This window comes from Vespula pensylvanica, chromosome 16 (assembly GCF_014466175.1).
Source record: "Vespula pensylvanica isolate Volc-1 chromosome 16, ASM1446617v1, whole genome shotgun sequence".
Lineage (NCBI taxonomy): Eukaryota > Metazoa > Arthropoda > Insecta > Hymenoptera > Vespidae > Vespula > Vespula pensylvanica.
The window spans coordinates 769,842-790,073 of record NC_057700.1 but is presented as its reverse complement, the minus strand read 5'-3'; the positions used below and the strand labels follow the sequence as shown (position 1 = coordinate 790,073).

The 20,232-nt window shown below is 32.6% G+C and overlaps 5 protein-coding genes across 13 annotated transcripts; all 5 read right to left on the bottom strand.

The window, feature by feature from the left end:
* Positions 1–66: 66 nt before the first annotated feature.
* LOC122634953 (nucleoside diphosphate-linked moiety X motif 19) lies at positions 67–2,122 on the bottom strand. Of its 2 annotated transcripts, XM_043824531.1 has the most exons (6): positions 1,981–2,122; positions 1,494–1,611; positions 1,045–1,387; positions 698–933; positions 467–622; positions 67–399 (listed from the first exon to the last, which is right to left on the bottom strand). In XM_043824531.1, exons 2-6 carry the CDS (start codon positions 1,575–1,577, stop codon positions 130–132), a joined length of 1,089 nt encoding a protein of 362 aa, XP_043680466.1. In that variant the 5' UTR covers positions 1,578–1,611; positions 1,981–2,122; the 3' UTR covers positions 67–129. The 2 variants fall into 2 exon arrangements, with proteins under 2 accessions (XP_043680466.1, XP_043680467.1); XM_043824532.1 differs by lacking the exon at positions 1,981–2,122 and having other exon boundaries at positions 1,494–1,735.
* On the bottom strand, positions 2,012–3,085 carry LOC122634956 (succinate dehydrogenase assembly factor 3, mitochondrial). Its single transcript, XM_043824537.1, has 2 exons — positions 2,383–3,085; positions 2,012–2,191 (listed from the first exon to the last, which is right to left on the bottom strand). The coding sequence occupies exons 1-2, from the start codon at positions 2,557–2,559 to the stop codon at positions 2,012–2,014; spliced, it is 357 nt and encodes a 118-aa protein (XP_043680472.1). The 5' UTR covers positions 2,560–3,085.
* A 7-nt stretch (positions 3,086–3,092) lies between these two features.
* Positions 3,093–5,792, bottom strand: LOC122634993 (cysteine dioxygenase type 1). Its single transcript, XM_043824624.1, has 5 exons — positions 5,563–5,792; positions 3,847–3,988; positions 3,459–3,576; positions 3,212–3,381; positions 3,093–3,128 (listed from the first exon to the last, which is right to left on the bottom strand). The coding sequence occupies exons 1-5, from the start codon at positions 5,790–5,792 to the stop codon at positions 3,093–3,095; spliced, it is 696 nt and encodes a 231-aa protein (XP_043680559.1).
* LOC122634950 lies at positions 3,852–11,345 on the bottom strand. Of its 6 annotated transcripts, none has more exons than XM_043824514.1 (9): positions 10,925–11,345; positions 10,443–10,703; positions 9,064–10,372; positions 8,531–8,953; positions 8,353–8,455; positions 7,739–8,293; positions 7,412–7,630; positions 7,140–7,272; positions 3,852–3,988 (listed from the first exon to the last, which is right to left on the bottom strand). In XM_043824514.1, the coding sequence occupies exons 1-8, from the start codon at positions 11,339–11,341 to the stop codon at positions 7,152–7,154; spliced, it is 3,408 nt and encodes a 1,135-aa protein (XP_043680449.1). In that variant the 5' UTR covers positions 11,342–11,345; the 3' UTR covers positions 3,852–3,988; positions 7,140–7,151. The 6 variants fall into 6 exon arrangements, with proteins under 6 accessions (XP_043680449.1, XP_043680450.1, XP_043680451.1 ...); XM_043824515.1 differs by having other exon boundaries at positions 7,412–7,576; XM_043824516.1 differs by having other exon boundaries at positions 7,739–7,789.
* A 191-nt stretch (positions 11,346–11,536) lies between these two features.
* On the bottom strand, positions 11,537–19,556 carry LOC122634949. 3 transcript variants are annotated; one of them, XM_043824512.1, is made up of 21 exons: positions 18,473–19,556; positions 18,101–18,376; positions 17,845–17,995; positions 17,604–17,763; positions 17,255–17,518; positions 16,970–17,183; positions 16,583–16,898; positions 16,195–16,502; positions 15,782–16,105; positions 15,472–15,701; positions 15,306–15,406; positions 14,856–15,188; positions 14,387–14,775; positions 14,141–14,321; positions 13,552–14,066; positions 13,350–13,487; positions 12,943–13,287; positions 12,466–12,841; positions 12,107–12,370; positions 11,844–12,022; positions 11,537–11,676 (listed from the first exon to the last, which is right to left on the bottom strand). In XM_043824512.1, exons 1-20 carry the CDS (start codon positions 18,616–18,618, stop codon positions 11,876–11,878), a joined length of 5,178 nt encoding a protein of 1,725 aa, XP_043680447.1. In that variant the 5' UTR covers positions 18,619–19,556; the 3' UTR covers positions 11,537–11,676; positions 11,844–11,875. The 3 variants fall into 3 exon arrangements, with proteins under 3 accessions (XP_043680447.1, XP_043680445.1, XP_043680446.1); XM_043824510.1 differs by lacking the exons at positions 17,604–17,763; positions 17,845–17,995; positions 18,101–18,376; positions 18,473–19,556 and having other exon boundaries at positions 17,349–17,466; XM_043824511.1 differs by lacking the exons at positions 17,604–17,763; positions 17,845–17,995; positions 18,101–18,376; positions 18,473–19,556 and having other exon boundaries at positions 11,539–11,673; positions 17,349–17,466.
* Positions 19,557–20,232: the final 676 nt, after the last annotated feature.

Below are 20,232 nucleotides of genomic sequence, written 5' to 3'. Positions count from 1 at the left end.
CAGTTCATAGACTATGTGTAATTCATACTATATGGAATTCATAAACTGATGAGTACTCTGTCCCACATATATATATATATATTCTAAAAGCAAAATTATACAGAATAAATAAAACGTTAATACATTTTGTTACTTTTTATCCAAAGATTTAATATAAACAATTTCGACAGGCATTGGCGCTATATGGCCTTCTGTACTATCGAAATTATGAACTATAACCTTCTTTACTTCGAGATCAAAAAATATGATTCTGTTCTTTACAGGTGATATTTCTTCGAATTCGGCGATTGTCATATTTGTTTTATCAATTATTTGTTTTTCTGTTAAACTAGGATTTTTAGGATACATACAATCTCCTGGTAAGACATGCATTTTTCCATCTCTTAACAACACTCTGATCTGTTAAGAGAATTATATATTGCGTTATTATCACATCATGATTGTAAGTATAAAATTGATTTCATACCGGTAAATATAATTCTACTCCAAGTTTACTCCTCTCTATTGCAAAATCCAATAAATTTTCCAAGCACTCATACTTGACAATTCTTGAAATTTCATAATGCTGTGGGGGAGCCATCATCATATCTGTAGCTGCACATATATTGTTTGGTGTATCCCACTAAATATAAAATTTAATAACAATTTGCTAATAATAGTACTACAATTGTAATCTATAACGTAAAAAATATTTTACTTTTATGTCTTCCATTTCAATAGTTTCATAATTAGAATATGGTATCAATGGCATACAAGCCATGTAAAAAATAGTATCATAACGTTTCGTAGTAAAGTATGTTGGAGTTAACCAATTGCTCCATTCATGTAAAGACCATAAATCAGGATAACACTTTAATTTTTCACACATTGTATAGAATTCCGTAGCATCATCGTGTACTTTAGTTTGCCAATTTTGTACATCCTCTTCGGGAACTAAACAAATAATATGATGTATTTGTTTTTCAGAAAACTATATTACATTCTAACTATACTATTAATTTTATAAACGAACTAAAAAATAAGTATATAATAAAAAAGCATTACTTGATAGAACATGGGCCCAATTAGAAAGAATACCATCTCTTTTAACTTGTTTACAAAGCAAAATACCACATTCTTCAAACGTTTCACGAATCGCAGTGATACGGAGAGAGATCTCTTTTGGCAATTCGTTCGATTTTGATTGAAATATTTGTGGACGTAAATTAGTATTGGGGAATAAGGAATTAAAGCTGTTGGTATCAAAACCAAAGGTACGAAATAAATTTTGCCATTTTAAATCTGCATCAGCTGGATGTATGACTCCTCCAGGAAATACATACGATTCCGGATAAAAACTCGAATTTCGATGACGTTTCAAACATAATAATTTGTAATTATACTGAAACTACATAATTATAATATTAATAATATACTATAATAATAATAATATATTGTTAAAAGTTTATCACTATAAATCGCAGAGATTAATTTATTTAATTGTTCGAACTTACGACTAAAGATGGCAAGGCCCGATTATATTTTTGTCTATGTCGTGCGGCTAAAATCAAACTTGCCGATTCTTTCCAACCTTTCATCTTTCTATATTTATTAATATCTTTTCTTTATGACCTTAAATATCACAAACGGATTTTTCACCAGAAATTAAACGAAAAAATAATTTCATAACCTTTACGCTATCATAAGAAATACGATAAATATCGATATTTATCGAGGAATAATGATCGATATTATACAGTAAATATTCAAAATGTAATATTTTAATTCGCATTTATAATACGGACAAATATATGTATATATTATTACGTTCTAAAATCCAGATTAAAAGAAAAAAATATAGTAAATATTTATGATAAACAAGAGTTATGACTAAAAAGATAGAATCTTTTACTATAATTCAATTCTCTCAGACCAAATCAATTTTGTACATCTTATTTCAATTAAGTATTGTTGATATTTAAAAATATCTGAAGTTTGTACCTTCTTTACTTTACATTTATAAACATTGAATCTATGATTTATTGAATTTATTTTCAGATTTTCCTGTTGCAGCTACCATTAATTCATATAATTGATGTAATTGTTCATCCCTTAGTTTATCAAAATCTTCTTCCTTTAAACTCTTTCCTATTGGTTCTGACGTCTTTGGCCCTCGTAATCCTAGTTGCTTAGCTAACGACAATGCATAATCCTGTACATTAAGTAGTTATATAAATATATATATATTTTTTAAGATATTACTAACAATCAAGACAATAATAAACAATTTAATATGGACGATTATTTATATATAGGTCAAGTTTAATTACTTAAATATTATGTTATTATAATATCATTACCATCTATAGTTACTTAAATATTATGTTATTATAATAAGGTTACCGTCCATTCATTTAAAAAAATATGCGATTCAGTAGGATTGCATGTTTTGTGTCTCCTAAATTCATCATGAACATATTCGTTTCCAAGAGATTGGATTTCTACTGGTAAACCACGATGTAACCTTAAAATCATTTTATATAACATTCGTACACGTTGCACATGTGTGAGCACTACCATAGTTGGTTAAATAAATAAAAAATTATATGCATTTATGATTTGACTGTCCAATGACTATAAAGCTTTAAAAAGTCTACTTTTTTACGTTTAAACGACTACAAAACTACGTTGTCTTTAAAGAATCAATAGCACTGAAAACGAAGCACAATGACGCTTTAAATATGGCATCTAATAGCGGCTAATTTAAACTGTTAACATGTCTATTTCGCGCATTATTATTTATTAAATCGTAACATTGTAATGATAAGAACGATGATTAATCATATTTTTAGAAGGTTGCTAGTTTACAACGATGATGATTTCTATATTTTAACTTTATTTTACATAAGATACGAATGGACTATAAAAAGTCAATACACGTATATTCTATACTATTATTTCTATATGTACATAGTTTATATAAATTATATTAAGTACTTGCAAAGTACTTTCTAATAATTGCAAATCTTGAATATATTCGATATTCAGATATTTTCTTATTAATAATTTTGAAGTTACATTCGTCCCATACGATAGCCGTAAATTTTGATATATTAATTGTCTTCGGGATCTCGAGTATTTTGAATTTCCTATGAATATAAAAAAGAAATAATTATATAAGATTTGATATTAATATAAATAATAGATTTGAAATAATTTTATATGATCTTACCCGGTTTCGTTTTTCTCCGTACTTAGACCAAAACGTTACCGTACACGCACTTCTACGTCCGGTTTGTTTATTAAAAACAGAACACGTTGAAAATGGTGGAGAATAGAGGTGTAACGATACAGCAGGATTCACAGTACTCGGATTTTCAACCCGATGCAATCCCAAAGAATCTTAAAGATTAGGAATAATTAATTTGAATAATTAATTTTTTAATCCTTTTCTTTGAGAAATAAAAAATATCTTATACCATTGATGTAACAGATCTCGTTGAGCCCGAGTGTATTTCTCTCTAATTCTTTCAATTCGTTCTCGGATTCTTTCGTCGTATCATTATTTTCCAAGACGGAAGGCCATTCGTACCGTGTCTTCATCGAGAAGATAAACACTTATTAACTTATTATATTGAAATACGAAAAAACAAGGCGAACATAATTCATAAACTCGATGCGTCGATTAAGAGAGTTCGTGAAAAATAACATTATTGAATAATGTGGTCATTGACCACGTTGATGATAAAATTGCATTATATTAAATGAGTTTCAAAATAAATGATACGATATAGAAAAGAAAAAGGTTAATAAGTACAGAAGTATATCGAGTTAAAATAAAAAAAAATAAAAAAATAAAAAAATCACCTCGCAAAGTTCTCCTTGAAGAACCTTCATAATACAGTGCGCGTTTGCGTGATCGTGAATAGCTGATCCATGACCTTCACCCCAACATAACACCATAAGATTGAACCTTCCATTTCCTTCATCGACCAAATTCCTTGTATACCTACGGACAAAGCGTTCACCTAAATTAGAAACGTTCTAACGAAGCTATTTTTATAGAACAGGAAGAGAAAAGCTTCACCAGATAAGTCTTTATTGTCAGCTGTGCGTTTGCTCGCGATTACTCACTGAAATTTATTCTTAATATTCTTATTTTCAAATTCAATGGCATCGTGTTAAGAAAATAATATACTTATAAGGTATTCTTTCCTCTTTTCAATATCGCACACATATCATCTTACAGGTCTCGAAATTTACGAAATCGTTTACCGACAAGGCGCTGCAGTTAAAGAAATTACCATATTTTCTTCGTAATACTTTTCGTACCCTACAGTATTTCGACTGGATGTCAAAGAACCGATGTTCTGGATCGTATAGAATGTCTACAGGGAAGGGGCCATACGTGGAAAGTATGGGTAACGAGCCATTCACCGGATAAGTGCTTTTACAGTGATATACCTACATGGAGAGCGTGTACAATTTAGCAAATTCGTAACTATGACTTTCTCCAATACTAATTTACTATTAAAGTGAAACGGTATGATATAGATAAAGATAATAAGTTTTGATTAAAAATATTTTATGTTTTTTTGTTATGTGCTAATATATATATTGGCTATTTTATGTAATATTAATATTATGCGATACTTCTTATTAAAACTTTATCATTCCTACATGAAAAAACATATGTCTCGATATCGTATATTTTTTTTTAGATATAAACATACATCTACATAGAGATGGATAGTTATTGGCTTAAAATTTTTCTAATTCATTGACAAGGTCTTCGATGTAACATTCTAGAAGATTCTACATTATTTCCCGCTTAGTACAAATAAATTTATTATTCGTACCGAATGTTTTTACACACACACACACATCGCGGGTGTAGTAAACGCATGTAACTATTTCATAACATTTCGTTTTTCCCCATCAATCACAGGCAAGATAGTGGTCCACGACTTACGTCCATCCCTTATCGCTGATCTCTTCATTTCGTTTGATTATTCATTTCTCAAATACGCGATAACAGTTACATGTGATTACTGATTATTTTGCAAAACAGAGAATGAAATGAAAACGAAAACATGAGACAAGAGAGAAACGAAATGAAGAGGAAAACTCGATAACCTCGTTATGACCTTTGTCGTGTATTATATTACATTTGACCACATCATTGAAAACATTTGTTTATATATTGTGAAAAAGATATATTTATAAAATAATAAACAAATATTCCAATGATAGATGAGCATATATACGATCATTCGCGAATGTACATTTATATAAATGCTTTATAAAATTCTCTGTAATCTTTATATAATAATTTCTTTTCTTTTTTTTTTACACAGCTTGACCCATCGACACTTAACATGATTACGATTTCATCACGCGTTCTTTTTAAATAAAGAATAACGTTTTCAATTTTATTTAAAAATGCAGTCTTTCAAACTCGTTATCGAAAGCTATGTTAATGATCACATAGGAAAACAAGGTATCGATTGATGTAGTATGCAATTTAAGACTCTTGCTTTCAATCGATAAACTATATGTAGTTGATCGAATGTCTATAGTCACCTATATCTGTCAAACTTTGCGTATTTCTTCCACTCCAATGGATTGCTCTTATACGATTCCATTAAGTCTTGAACGTGGTCGATGTCCACGTGGTCGGTCTTGAAAGCATCGTGTAACGCATCGATGAGTTCTCGAAGTGTAGAAACCTTTTCGTGTCGAAAATTTTCTCCCCCTAAACTTTTCCCACGACAAGGCTCGTATAATCGAGATTCACGATTACAAACGTCCATTTTTTATTTAATATTTTATCTCCTTTCGAGAATTACAAACGCGTTTTCAAATTCAAATTGATTTTTCAGAACAATTTTCAATAACTTATTCTAATACTTCGAAACACTTGTTACTTGTATGGATATTATTTATCAGATTGATTTTTCACGAAAATACAAGAGAAAGAAAAACGATTATAACCGATCGTTCAGATTGCACGACGAACACTGTCTAATGCGTATCACTACTACGGCTTTTACTCGTCTACGGCTTGTACCGGTCTAGTACTACTCGACTACAGCATCTTATATGCAGCATAAGATGCTCCCTACTCCGCAGCCTGTAACGCAAAGTTGCATGGAATTTTCTTTAAAAGATCGCTCTCCGCATTTGTTATGGATATTTTCGACAAAACAGTTTCAACACAATATCGTTATTCTTTACTTTAATGCGATTCTTAAATATATGATAAGTTTTTATTTGTTTCCTAAAAATTACAATTCGTATAACAAATTTATAAAGTTGCATGTGACGTTGCAACAACTATCTTTATAAGAATCACATCTCGATACACTTTTAAGTTAATTTAAATAAAACATTTGTAGTTTTCTTTTTTTCTTTTTTAAACAAAACTCGAGATGTATGTGTTTACCTTTGTTCCGCTATTCACACGACGAAAATCATTAGTGTCGCTAAATTTATGTTCCAACTCGTTTACGGTAATTTTGCTACAGTTATTGCAGTGTTCCTCAACTTATGAGTACGTCGACTAGATTTTAACTCCTCTGAAATATGTTTGATAAGACTATCTGTTTCTACGCAACACGGAAATGTCGCGTAATAAATTTCACCAACAATTTTCTTATAGATAGTGTCAGATGTCTCAAATGAGATTTATTGGTATGTATGTTTTTATCATAATACGTAGAACAATATTGAATGACCAATTCTTTTTAATTGTGATAATATCTACTATATTTATAAATTATGACGAAATTATTGTAATATTTGTTTATAATACAATGTATACGTAAAAACATTTCACAGTAAAACATGCGATAGGCTAATAAATTTTATATGCTAAGAAATAATTCATAACTGATTGCTGCATGATGTAAACAACGATTCGTTACGTATTTGTAACTTTTTGGAAAAAAAAATTGACATTAATACGTGCTGGTACGAGAAATGCGATAAAATATTTTGTTATTCTGAAAGTGTCTAGGCTAGTATTACACTTAATGAGTTTCTTATCTCTGTACATATTTTCTTGTTTTCTCTTTTTTTTTTTCTACGAACGATTTTTATAACTTTACTATCATTTAGTTAGCGGACAGATGCAGATTTTACTCTCGACTACAAAATACCTTCTCTTCGTTTTACTTCCGAGCATCATTGAATGCCTTTCCACATGCCATAGTTTCCTTCTCTTTGGCACGGCACGGTGAATCACCACACTTGCATGACCTTGATTTGTTAAATTCCCTTGCACTGATACAGCTGTAAAAAGTTATTGTGAATCGATACAATGAAAGTTGTTTTTTTTTTCTAATTGGTAATCTTTACAATTTAAAAAAAGGAAAACATTATACCGTGCTATCGTACGTCAAGTTATTTTTAAATATTTGACTTAACTTACGTGCAGGGACAACTTTTGCAATAATAACATTTTGCCCGTGGTCTCCTTATAGTTATTTTTCCTTTTTTACATCTACAAGGTAATGCTTTACAATAACAGCAAATACGAGAAAAAGGCATCGTTCTTCGTTGAATGTTCCTGTCTGGACTTCGACCGCATCTGTGACTGGTACAAGATTTTCCTCTCACGTACTCTACTTCCGGACTTCTTGATCTTTGTCTTAGTTTTGAATTATGATATATATACATGTATATTTATATTTTGAAAAGAGATATCATCATTATTCCAGTATGCAAGGAGTTGAGAAAAAATATATAAATATTCTACCTGACATAACACCTCCCCTTCCTTTCGTCATCTTCCACGTTTTTAGCACCTCTGCAACAACAAGGAGTCATTTTACATCTCTCACAACACACAGAATCACTTATTTTTTGTTGAAGTTCGCTCATCACATCCGAAAAAATACTCAATCGTTGATAAGGTAGATCGTTAAAACAATAAGCTTTATGCGTTTCATGACAGCAACATTCATCAAGGGAATCCGATCGAAAGGCATCGAAATTTCTTGAAAAATATCGTCTTACTTCCGCTTTAGGTTTCCAAGCCGTAACACATATCTTTTGATCACCGTCACAATCAGTGACGATGGGTCTACCATTGTAAAATTCACGACATTTACAGACGTCGAAGGAGAGATTGCAATATGAACATTTACGAATCGGTGCTCTACAAATACATTTATCTTTAGGATATTTGCAATAAACACAAATGGTCTCGTTACATGCGCGTTGATATTTTGGAATGCAATGATCAACGCAGGTTGTTTTACAACAACACTTGTCCTTTGGTTTGTGACAATCGAGACACAGTACATCATACCTGTATCATACAATTGAAACTATTATATTCTTAAGTTTGTTACTTAATATCGTTATTACCTATAGAAACTTCCGGTTTGACAAAACTCGTCACATGTTTTCGGTTTGTCGCACTCGCAATTATCCACTATAATAGGATGGCACTCGCATGCGGGAGGATGACCTTTTGAAAAAGAAAAGAGAGGCATGTTGTTTGAAATAAATTTCAAAGGAATACAGATCTTAAGCTATTCCTTACATTCACAGATACAATCTACAACAGGTAGACAACAGTAACAGCATCTGTTTATCGTGGGTTTCGAGCATTTCTTCTCGTAAGAACAACTATCGGCTTGACAACCAAGATTTTCCGGTTCTCCTTTAGATATCGTTATCTTACTACAGTCTTCTTCGAAATCGCCTGTCGCATCTTTACTCTTTAACAGTTCACTCTTCTCTTTCGTATCTTTAACGCGTTCAACTTTTTTCGTATCTCCCGTCTTTTTTATATAACTTATTTCTTCCGATTTCGACGTTTTCTTATGTGCCAACATAGTTTGTAATTTCGTTTTCGGCCGTTTACTTGAACTTCCAGTTACCTTACATCCGTCTGACGTTTCTTCCTCTTTTCTTTGTTCGATTTCTTGTAAACAATCGGGACTTCTAATCTTCTTTTTTTCATCTAGTAAAGACAAGAAACAAGTATTTTATATTTAGGTATGAAAACTGAAGATCTCTTTAAAAAAAAAAAAAAAAAAAAAAAAAAAAAATGCTCAACAATGTTTTAAATACCTGGACGACATATTTCGATTTTAGATTTGGTACTTTGAACTGGTTTCGTCCGACAATTCGTTCGATTATCTTTTTCATACATTTTGCTCGGCTTCACTATATTTATTGCCTTTTTAATGGATCGACCGAAGAACGTACACCTAGATTTCTTCTCCGATAAGCTCTTTTGTTTCTGTCCCTCTTTTACACATTTTTTGGCGGACGTTTCTGGACATTCAACTTTTAGATTCTTATCTACCTCGGTACAAACTTGCTTCGGCGAGCTACTACTTTTTTCTGAGGAAGAAACAACTTTGATTGTTGATTTTTTTGTAGCAGGATTTATCTTCTGTACGGATGATATTTTCGTGTGTGTTTTTGAAACATCCTTTCGCTTTTTGTGTAAACATTTCGAAGATGTTTTCTTTTTCGTTTCTATTATATCTTCATCCTTCAGCTCGGTTTTCGAAGTTGTCATTGTCTGCACATTACAATTATCTACAGATTTATGAATCCTACAATCCGGACCGTTTAATGTTTCTTCGTTAAAAATATCTGCACACGTCGCATGTTGCATTGGATCTTCTATTTCGTCCTCTTCTAAGATACAAGAACATCTCGACCACTTGCGACATAATCCTCTTGTATGGAGAACATCAAACGAGCTTCTTCTTTTAATTGGCCGAAATCTTGGTCGTTTTTTACAACAGCATTTATGCACACCACCGTAATAGCCACAACGATGATCCATAGATCGGCTCAACGAATCTTGACAACGTGAACGTGGTCTTCTCGTACAAACGGTTCTTTGCACGCAAGAATCACCTGCCTCGTCATAAGCAGGACATTTGTGATAAATCGTTGCGGCACAGGGACTCTCGAATTTATCGCTACAAATCGTGAATCTGGGTTTTAAGCACGACAAGTCATGATGAACGTCGATGTAACTCGATGCTGTGCCTTGACAACAACAACCATCTCTCGTGGAAGAAGTAGAGGACATCATGCTGTCAATGTCCATGCTTCTACATGACTCACAACTCGAAAATTCGGAATGATCGTCCATCTCCAACGAATCGTCGTACTTTCTATCGCAGCAAGTGCCATTACTTTCGTCGCTCTGAACGGCGCATGGTGTATCTCCCATCGAGAAACAATTATCCAATTTTCCTTCCTCCAAAGGTTGACACCTTGTTTCTACATTACTCACGACTTTGGCAGATGATATACTGGTGGATGTTCGTGCGCACGACGAGTCCGTGCGTTCGGTTGTCGTTTCGGAACTCGATTCTGTGCAGGATTGAGACTTTTGTTTTTGTTTTTCTTTGCGCTAAGAACAATATATATTTACATAGTAATACCTAAAAACTACTAAACAACGATATTGCAAAGATATTTACCTGATTCTCGCTAGCTTCCGAACATATATAAATGTTAACATTTCCGGTCATTCGGCGATTATCCGTTTGTACATTTTCTGGCAATTTACAACGCTTTTTCTCTTTCGCCGGACAAACTTCTTTTACATTAGGACATAGCGGGATAGGTCCCTTACATCTTTTCATACAGGACGCTCGCTTATCATATTTTCTCGGATAATCGCATGGATAACAACGGGTTCTCCCTAAGCATCTACTATCGTCATTGCCCCTTACTGTATCCTTTAACAAGAAAGATCTGTCGATAGTTCGTATTTTTCGTCCATTGGAAGGATTGACTTTTTGTCATCCTACGATCGTAAAAATTCGGATATTATTTTAATAATAGAAAGATAATTGGGAAAAGATCAAGTAACATTCCGAGAATAAAAATTGGAATTTCACATACAGAAATGTACGCTAACGATTCTATAGATTATCGTGGATACTTGCATCTTAAATACCATTGCACACTGCTTTATTAATGTTTCCATAGCTTCTTTGACCGAATAGTTTATCATCTCGGTTAGTTTCGACGGAGCAACTTCTTTGTCAGATACTTCCGACGTGCAGTTTTGTTTAGAACAAGTCCTCGATTTACAAACTTCTTCGGAATAATGTTTTCTTGCAATACTATCTTTGCTCTCTTTTCTTGGAGAACATAATATCGAGCCGCTCCCTTTCCTTCCTTTACCTAGTTGCAATTTCGATTCGTCTCGCATCTTCGTTTCTTCAAAGACGGGTATCGAAGTCGATCTTTCTTGATGCTTCTCCGGTTTAACAACGCATTTCGATTTCGAAGAGGAAGCTTTAACTTTCTTATTTTCCGGGTCGTCGGATTTCGGTGAGTGTTTACAAAGTATCCTTCCCAATTTAAACATTTTCTTATCCTTATAATTTTTATCTTAATGCGGCGAAAAGTTTGTCAAATCTGAACGACATACATCAATTTTTTCCCCTTTAATTTTCTTTTCCACGTTCTCGAAAATTTCTTCAGGAACGAGTGAATATCTATACTCGTCGACATCTCTGCTTATGAAAAAGTATTCGATAATGAGACCTGTATCTTTCATATATCTTTCTCCATTGCATTTTGTATATATTCCCCCTTGTTACATGTAAATATTTTGTTCAATTTTAAAGATTTTGATGGCCATTTACTATCTTCATTATCGGTATCGTTAACATCGTTCGATTTTTGTTGTTGTTTTCGCTACTAAATGAAAAGAGAACTTTATACTTTCGTTTTATATATACGACGGTTACTTGAAAATTTGTTAATTTAGGTTAATCATAAGTTAGGAAGAAAAGAAATGGAACTGTGAAACAATCGATAATTCATGCTAACTTCACAGTATACGGAGATATTTTTCATCGACTTACCGAATTTTATTATTGCAATTGTGCTTGCGATTTTACCAAGTCTCATCGTTGTTATCCGTTGTGTCATCTGCCGAGAATGAAACGTCAGATAAATGTCTTCTACACGGTTGCTCGTAAACAGTCGAAGACATTTCACGAACTTGTGAACTTTTCTTCGCACCTTTTTTGCGATGCGTTGACTGCATATGAAAATGAGATGAGAAATGCAAATGCAATATAAATATTTATCCATTTTATACGGCTTAAAACTTCGTATTAATTACTTTAAATGCATTCATTATTCTGTTGGTGATATTAGAAACGAAGTTGGATTTCCGATTTTTTTGATTGGGAGGAAACAATTGCTTGACTTCTTTAGATTTATCAGCATTTCTAGATTGTGAGATCAAAGGTTCGGTTTCTCGAACATTTTCATCCCTCTTTGTGCAGAGAGTTCGTTTACGAAATTCCTTTGTTACTTCTTTGAATGCTTTGGTCTCTTGATAAGGAAGTTTTTCGTTTCTTGCCGCTTGTGTTAATGGATTTTGCTTGTGTAATTGAATACGAAATTGTGATTAGTTCGAGATAACTATTAAAAAGGAAATTCTCTAAGCAATGATTAAATAATTTTGTTTGCGCTTACTGGTTTTTCACGATCACAATCCACAAAAGTTTCGCTCAAAGTTTGGCTTTCCTGCATCTTAGCGGCGAACGATAGCTTCCTAGAGTCTAAGGGATTCGATGTAACACATCTTACAGCTTCTTTTTCCCTTATTAATCTCATTCTATCGTGTTCCTTCAATTCTTCGATCAATTCTGATCTTTGATACATAGGTAAATATTTTCTCAGCATAGGAGGTTGAAAGCTTTCTCGGGATTTCTCGGTGTAATGAATATTTTCTTTATAACGACACGCATCTTCTCTACTTCTTTCAAAACTTGAGGATAAGCTTTCCGAAGAACTGTTTTTATTGTCCGTACACGTAGTAATATCTTCATCATTATCGTCTGAATAATATCTAATTGAAGACAGAAAACGTAATAGTTTGTATCTATCGAAATAAACATGAATTTGTGACTTGTAGTAGATTATTATTATCATTATTTGAGAAGATATTACTCTCGATGACTGCTGACATCGGTTTGATCATCTTCATGTTGACAACTACCGTAACATTCTTCGTCAAAATATCGCAATCTATCGACGTGTGGTTCACGTTGACAAACTCGTGAACTGTATTGCTGAAAAATTGATCCAACGTCGCTAGTTTCTTCCTGCTTTGATATCCTTTCACGATCTCTCTCGTAGAAATCGTGAAAGGGTTTGCAAGTTTGCATATGTTCGGGATACATTATGGGTATGAAACCAGAAATTAATTGTCTTTGATTTTCTTTTGGATAAAGGCTTTCATGAACGTAACCTCTTCTTTCATCTTCAGGAAATTGGTGTGATTCGTCGCAAGTGCTGTTATTATTATACAAAACGATAAATCTTGTAAAATGTTTGTTGTAACAAATTTAACTTACTATTTACGCTTCGTTCTATCCTTCTTGCAATCTTTTCTTTTCGCATATAGTTTATCCAACATCATTAATGTATCTTTAAAGCTGCGTTTCTTTCGATAACATTTAATCTCAAAATCGCTTGGACGTTTCTTTTTGTGCCTGTTAGAAATTTCTTTATAGAAACCTGTATGCATGATCTCATCAAAGATAATCTTATAATCACCTTTTATGTTTTTTATATTCTTCTATACACTTTTTCCATCGTCGTTCCTTCGATTCGGTAGGTCTGGCCACTGTGCAACAAATTTCTTTCGACTTTTGGCATTTCTTTCGTTCGTCTTTTTTATCTGGCCGACATTTTACCAGCTTCGTCTGCATAGCTCTACTTTGGTCTCGTGAATCAGTTCCTACGTCAACTTTATCAACAGTTTTTTCTCGAGGATGAATAGCAGTTTTTCTTTTATCTGGTTTTCTTCTCTCGTCTTTAGTTCCATACAATTCTAGACCTGCCAATGTATCGTATAATTGTAATCCTTTTACTTTTTTCCGATCCTCCGATTTTGCAACTCCTTTCTTCCTTTTTTCTTTATCGTCCACTCTAATTTGATCGTTCGTATCACTCTCTTCTTTATGCACTGGAACTTTCTCAGTTTTTTCTGATATCGTCATTGAATCTTGATCATTCTTGATCACTCCTACTCTCACGCATTTACGTTCAAATCGTGGAGGATTAAAATTCTAGGAATATCGTAGAGGTTTAAGTTACTTAAATAATCGTCAAATTAATGTATTTTTAATAAACGTTGACTTACTTGTGATTCATCTTCACCAACGATGTTCCAAGTAGCCGTTCTTTGACAAGTCGATGACGTTTTCGCGTCTGATAATATATTTATATCGTCTCCCTTACGAACGCATCTATACGATGGTTGTGAATCCGCAGTTTCATCGATTTCATGATAAGACGTATACTTCGAAATTGTTTCCAAGTGTCTAACTCAAATATTTACGTCAAAATGAAAATCAAATTGAATTTGAGTCGTTGATTAAAACGATACCTCGGTAAATCCTTTGTAACAAATTTCTTTTCACAAGGATATTGCCAATTGGTATCATCTACTTTTGCAGGACAAATAATTTTGCGTTCTTTATAATCCTTAGCACGAATGATATCTTCAGGATCTTCCCAGTCTACACGGCACCGAGTTCTTCTAGGTCTGAGACTATCCTTTGTCGATCGATGTTTGCATATTAAACGTGATCCATCGTTATCATCGTCGTTACTGAACGAAGATGGCGACGATGATATTGATATATCTTCGACGTCACTTCTCTTAGTTCTTATGCGTCTGTACGTTCGTACAGGCGATTTAGATCTTCTTACGTTCAGCATTTTAACGACTCGTTTTATCAAAGATGGTCTCCTTGGTTGTAATCCTTTTCTTCCCTTCAAATTAACGAATATATATTCTTGACACGTTACTTGTATTAATTTTTAATAAAAGTTACATCGGTATGAACACTCACACGTCTACCGATCCAAGGAATTCTTAGTAGAGCTGCCATAATTCGTCTTACGCGGCTATAACTTTTCCCATCTTCGCACTTATCCTTTATAAGCAACTCCTTCGAGCCATCATTGACTTCTATATGTATCACTTCGTCCTCGTTTACTTCATCACTTGGCCAATAATCCGAGTCTATTATCGACGTCGACGAATAACAATATTTATGAGAAAACGACGAACGAGACTTCTTTTTTAACCTGCTACGAACTTTTCTATGTGCTCTAACGACGAAACAAGACGGCGTTGTATCACTGCTTAACATTATGCTTCTTGCAATTGGCTCGTTGAATATCTAAGTTGAATGATAATGTAAAAGATACTAAAAGAGAAATATTTGTTTAAGAAATGACAGTACATACACATGCACGCACACAAACACACACTCGCGCATCGTTTCGTCCTTTCAAACCTGAATAGTAACATCATCTCGTAGTTTTTGAGCTTCAAGATCCTTGAATGGAAGTTTTCGTTCATAAATCTCCGGTTCCCGCGTTAAATCATCTTGATAGCCTAATTTAACGAATACATTGATTTACATATACGTAGATTTTGATAATTTCGATAATTGAACTTACTATAACTGTAAACCGATGTAGAACTACTCTCTTCGTACTCTTCGAACTCCTGTTCATCCGATTCCTCTTCTATATCGATCGTTTCGAACGATTTCTCGATTTTCGCTTCCTCTCGCTTCTTCGAAATTTCTTTAATATCTATTTTCTCTCTTTCCCTCCTTCTTCTTTCAGCTTCGGCCAATTTTAATCTTTTTTCGTGAACAATTCGTAATTGATCGTCGGAGGAATCTCTGTGTAAAAAAGAACGATTCTATTTCGAAGATGTTTTATTTATGGTGTAAAACGAGTGGTGACGATATAGAAAGCTTACATTTCTTCGCTCATATCCGACAAATCTCCGTATTCCAGAGGCGATCGACAAATCGTACAGGTATTCTGTAAATCTGCGAAACACTGCAAGCAAAATAATCCAACGCAATCTGGTGTCGGACATTTAATATGTGGATTAATATCATCGCGTTGAACGGCACCGCACAAAATACAAGCTTGTTCCTTTTGCGGGAATAATTTGTTTAAAAAAGGAAAGACAGCCATTACACGTTGCTTGAAAGTAACCCTTTCTATAGTTTCTCCATTGATACCAAATTTTCGACGTAACTGCCGTCTCGCGAATTTAACGAAACTTCCTCTCGAACTAAAATAATTTACGTTGCGTTTCTAACAAATCGAAAATACATAGGCGTATACGAAATATTTTTCATACGATTAAATAAATTTTGTTACCGCATTATATGATTGTAAAGCCACGCTGCTCTTTGCTTCGCTCTATCGGGATAATACTGACACATCACAACTTCTCTCAGTCGAAAACTATAGGGTTCGAAGATTATCATCATCCAACATAAAATGATCAGAGTTAGGATTCTTATATATCCATCGAAACTTGGAGGTATTGGATCTGGGAGACATGGGACCGTATTGATTTCGATGTCTTTAACGTGCGGAGTAAATGCCTTTATAATACTTCTGTAAAGTTCTGCGAGAAAACCAGTTCCTGAAACGTATATACCAACGGAGTTTGGCTGATCGATCTGCGAATAATTAAAATCAATCGATTAATTATAGTTTGAATGAAAACCCGATTATTTGACAAATAATTATTAACGAATACCTGCGTTTGTATTCGTCCGTGATATCTGATAGTATCGAGTATCCAATAAAGGCTATAATCCATTATTATATAAATACAAATTTTGACCGAAGTCAAGCTCAAAAACGTCGCTGATTTTGCTAACTTGACCCTCTCAGTTTTAATTAATTTGACCGACGACAATGATACATAACGATTTCTTTCGCGATGATTCAACGGCAAAATCGTTTCTTTGTCCTGTCGCGCTCTTATCAGATCGATTGTACGAATATTATTGGTAATATATCTGTTGTTATATCTCTCGCTCGTTAACCATTTGTGTCGATAATGTAAAACTCTAAGAAAAAAAAAAAAAAAAAAAATAAATATAGATATTCTTATCGAAATTTTATCCCATTCGTTTCATACCTCAGCAACATGAAAAATATAAAGAAAGCTGTTAGACAATTCACCCAATCGAAAACCGCTATAAATCTATTAGTCCTTGATCTGATCTCAGCAGAAATATTCGTAGCAATATCGTGTATAGTTTGAGTTTTGTTCATTTCGAAATGAAAAGAATGTGAAAACTTGATTTTTACGTAGAACATAGTCTTCATGTGTCTGGTGAATCTTCGAATTTCTAAAAGAGAAAAAATTTGTTACTAAAGCATAAATATTAAAATTAGAGCGCCGATCGTTACGGAGATTTACTTTTCTTTACAGCGCCGACTATGACGTCAGCAACGTATGAAACCAGCATGCATATAAAATCCAATGGTTTAACTACCCAACAAAGAGCACTTACGATATACGTCAAATCACAAATCCCACCAAAAATCGGACCAAGTTTAGCTCTACAATCGGCAACGGCACCTTCGAATACTCTTTGACATCTTTCAAAAGGCGTGCCTAACTTTTTATTGCATATACTTATAATACTTCCAAGCCATTGAAAAACTGCGGTTATTACTCTGACTGTGAAAGAAAAGAGAATTTAATCGGCAATACTAATTTAAATTCGTTTATTTCGAGATACGGTAAAAAGGAAATAGTTCAGTACCTATACCAAGAACAATTCTTTTTATAGCAATAAAAGTTTGTTTGATTTTTGATACGATAATTCTCACTGCTTTGGTTACTTTCATGATCGCTTCTTTCAACGCATAAAACGGTTCCTTTATCAAATCCAAAACGCTTTTAACAGCTGCCTTCAACATTTCCTAATGATACAACATCTTTGAATGATATTAATATAATAAATTGCAAATGTAGTACCGTGTATCCATATAATCAAATTTTACCTGACCACAAGCCAAAGATTCCGTAAGTACATTTATATTTCTTAGTGTATTTTTTGCTGGTCCAGTAAGAGTCAATATAAAAGCATAGGCAATTAAAGCTTGCCGACCACGTTTAGAAAAGAACTGTGGTAATAATAAAAATACGACGCATCTGTATGAAAGGTAAATAATCGTGGGTTATCCGATTCTCCAACAGAATGATTTTAATTAAAAAAAAATTCAAATATTTTGTACGTATTCTCGAATGAATATCTACCTAACCCCGTAGGAAAATGATAAACCCAAAGTCAATATTACTCCAATAATCGAGCACAAGAAAGTTGCCGATGTAAGCGAGAAATTTAATTGTATAACGAAGAACATAAAGAATATATAAGTGAGAATAACGCCTCCAATAAATCCAAAAATACTTTTTAAAATATAATTTTCAAAGGTACCATCGGTACGTAAAAGAACTGCTTTTTTATGAAGCCAGGAATCTTCTGGGAAGCTGGTTATCTTTCTCCAAAAGTTTTTCACTTTTCTTTTACATCTGTCGGATAAGTCGAAATGATATGAGTAATATACGTTCCTATTTACGAAGGTCTTATCTTCGCTATAAAGATTTTAAAAGGTCAACGAAACCTACCGCAATTTCTTATGACGAAATTTTTGCCTCCAAGTCAAATGCTTGGCACCCTTTGAGACCTCGATCGATTCCAATTTTTCTTCCTCGTATTTACGACGAAGTTTTTCAAGGCGATGGGCTTTTATTACCAATTGGAAAAAAGCCATATCCTTACGATTTATGAGTTAATAAATTACACTATGTACTGTGAATAATTAAGCGTTATGTATATTAGGCTGTTATATGTATATAGGCTCTAATTAATATTTTTCGTGACAAACCTATGATCTTTTTGAAATGAAATATGAAATAAAATAGTTTCCTCATTTTCATTGCCAATTATTTAGCAGAGAGAATAACCTATTAATGTAAAAGTGTGTATCTGCGTAATTAGAATACAACCTAAGAAAATTTATAATCTTAATAAATACCAATAGTGAATACATTTCAATTAAGAAACTTGTTTTTCTAACAAATACACGTAACTCTCATTGATAGTTTTTTAAAAAATCATTCTTTAATAATGCATTCCCATTACTATTTGTCAAACATCAAACTTCAAGTTGTGCTTTATGTCCATATATATAAATAATATTTTTCAGTAACTTCCGAACTTCAAGTTATCAAAAAGTTGCGAACAAAAACGAACACACTTGAATGACTCACAATTTTGGAATTAGTTTTCTGTTGCAAGCCGAAGAGCAAGCACTGTTATTCTCACTTCCTACAAAGGTACATTTAAATAATTTATAATTTTTATAATTTTTAATTATTTAAATAATATTTAATGTACGTAGAATATCGAAAACTAATATTTAAATAACCTAACCTACCCGTAAGAAAAAGCCTGGATTTTTTACTAATTATGTTAAAAATATGTGTAAAGTTCTATAGGACTATCGTGTAATAATTTTTACATGTTATTTGTACATCCCGGAAATATACAAAGTACATGTATTTTATGATCACTACTATATTACATTTATAATTAATGTATCATGTTATTGATAAATCTAAAAGTTAAGTAAGATAATTAATTCATAAATAATTGCCATTTTACAACTAACGGCACTTATTCCTGTATCAATCCAATATATATCCAGACCTTTTAAATTATCTTAATTTCTAAGTGGCAGATAATTAACCGATCTGCCATTTTCGCCTTAAATTATCTTAAAATTAAATTTTAACCATAGAACTAAATACTTAATATTACTTTTAATATAAATGTGCTAAAGCGTAAAAAATGAAGCATTAGAACCCCAACATGCTATGCATCATGCATTATAATTATACTCTTATGAATAAACATGTAATAAAATCATGAAACCTTAAAAAACTTACTAATATACTTTACCAATATGTAAAATAGTATATAAAATGAAATTATTCTGAGTTAATTACATATAATCTTATTAGTATAGTTTTATTCTATTTCTAATTCTATATTACTTTTTATATCGATTTCGTCATTATCAAGTACCTGAAAAATTAAACATGGTGTGTATAAAACAAATCATAAAAACAAACAGAATAAAACTGCAAAAGTATGCAATTTCATTCTATATGCCTATCGATATTATTAATATAAAAAATAAACCACCATATGACTAATGCAACGATCGAGGTTGTAGACCTGAAACATATCACTTCGTTGATTAAATCTTTTTTTTCATAAACATCTTTAAAATCTTTGGTACATCCCACAAATATTTGACATTATATTTGTTATAATTACTATTGAAATTATATTTACAAAAACAAATTGTAAATAATTAAAT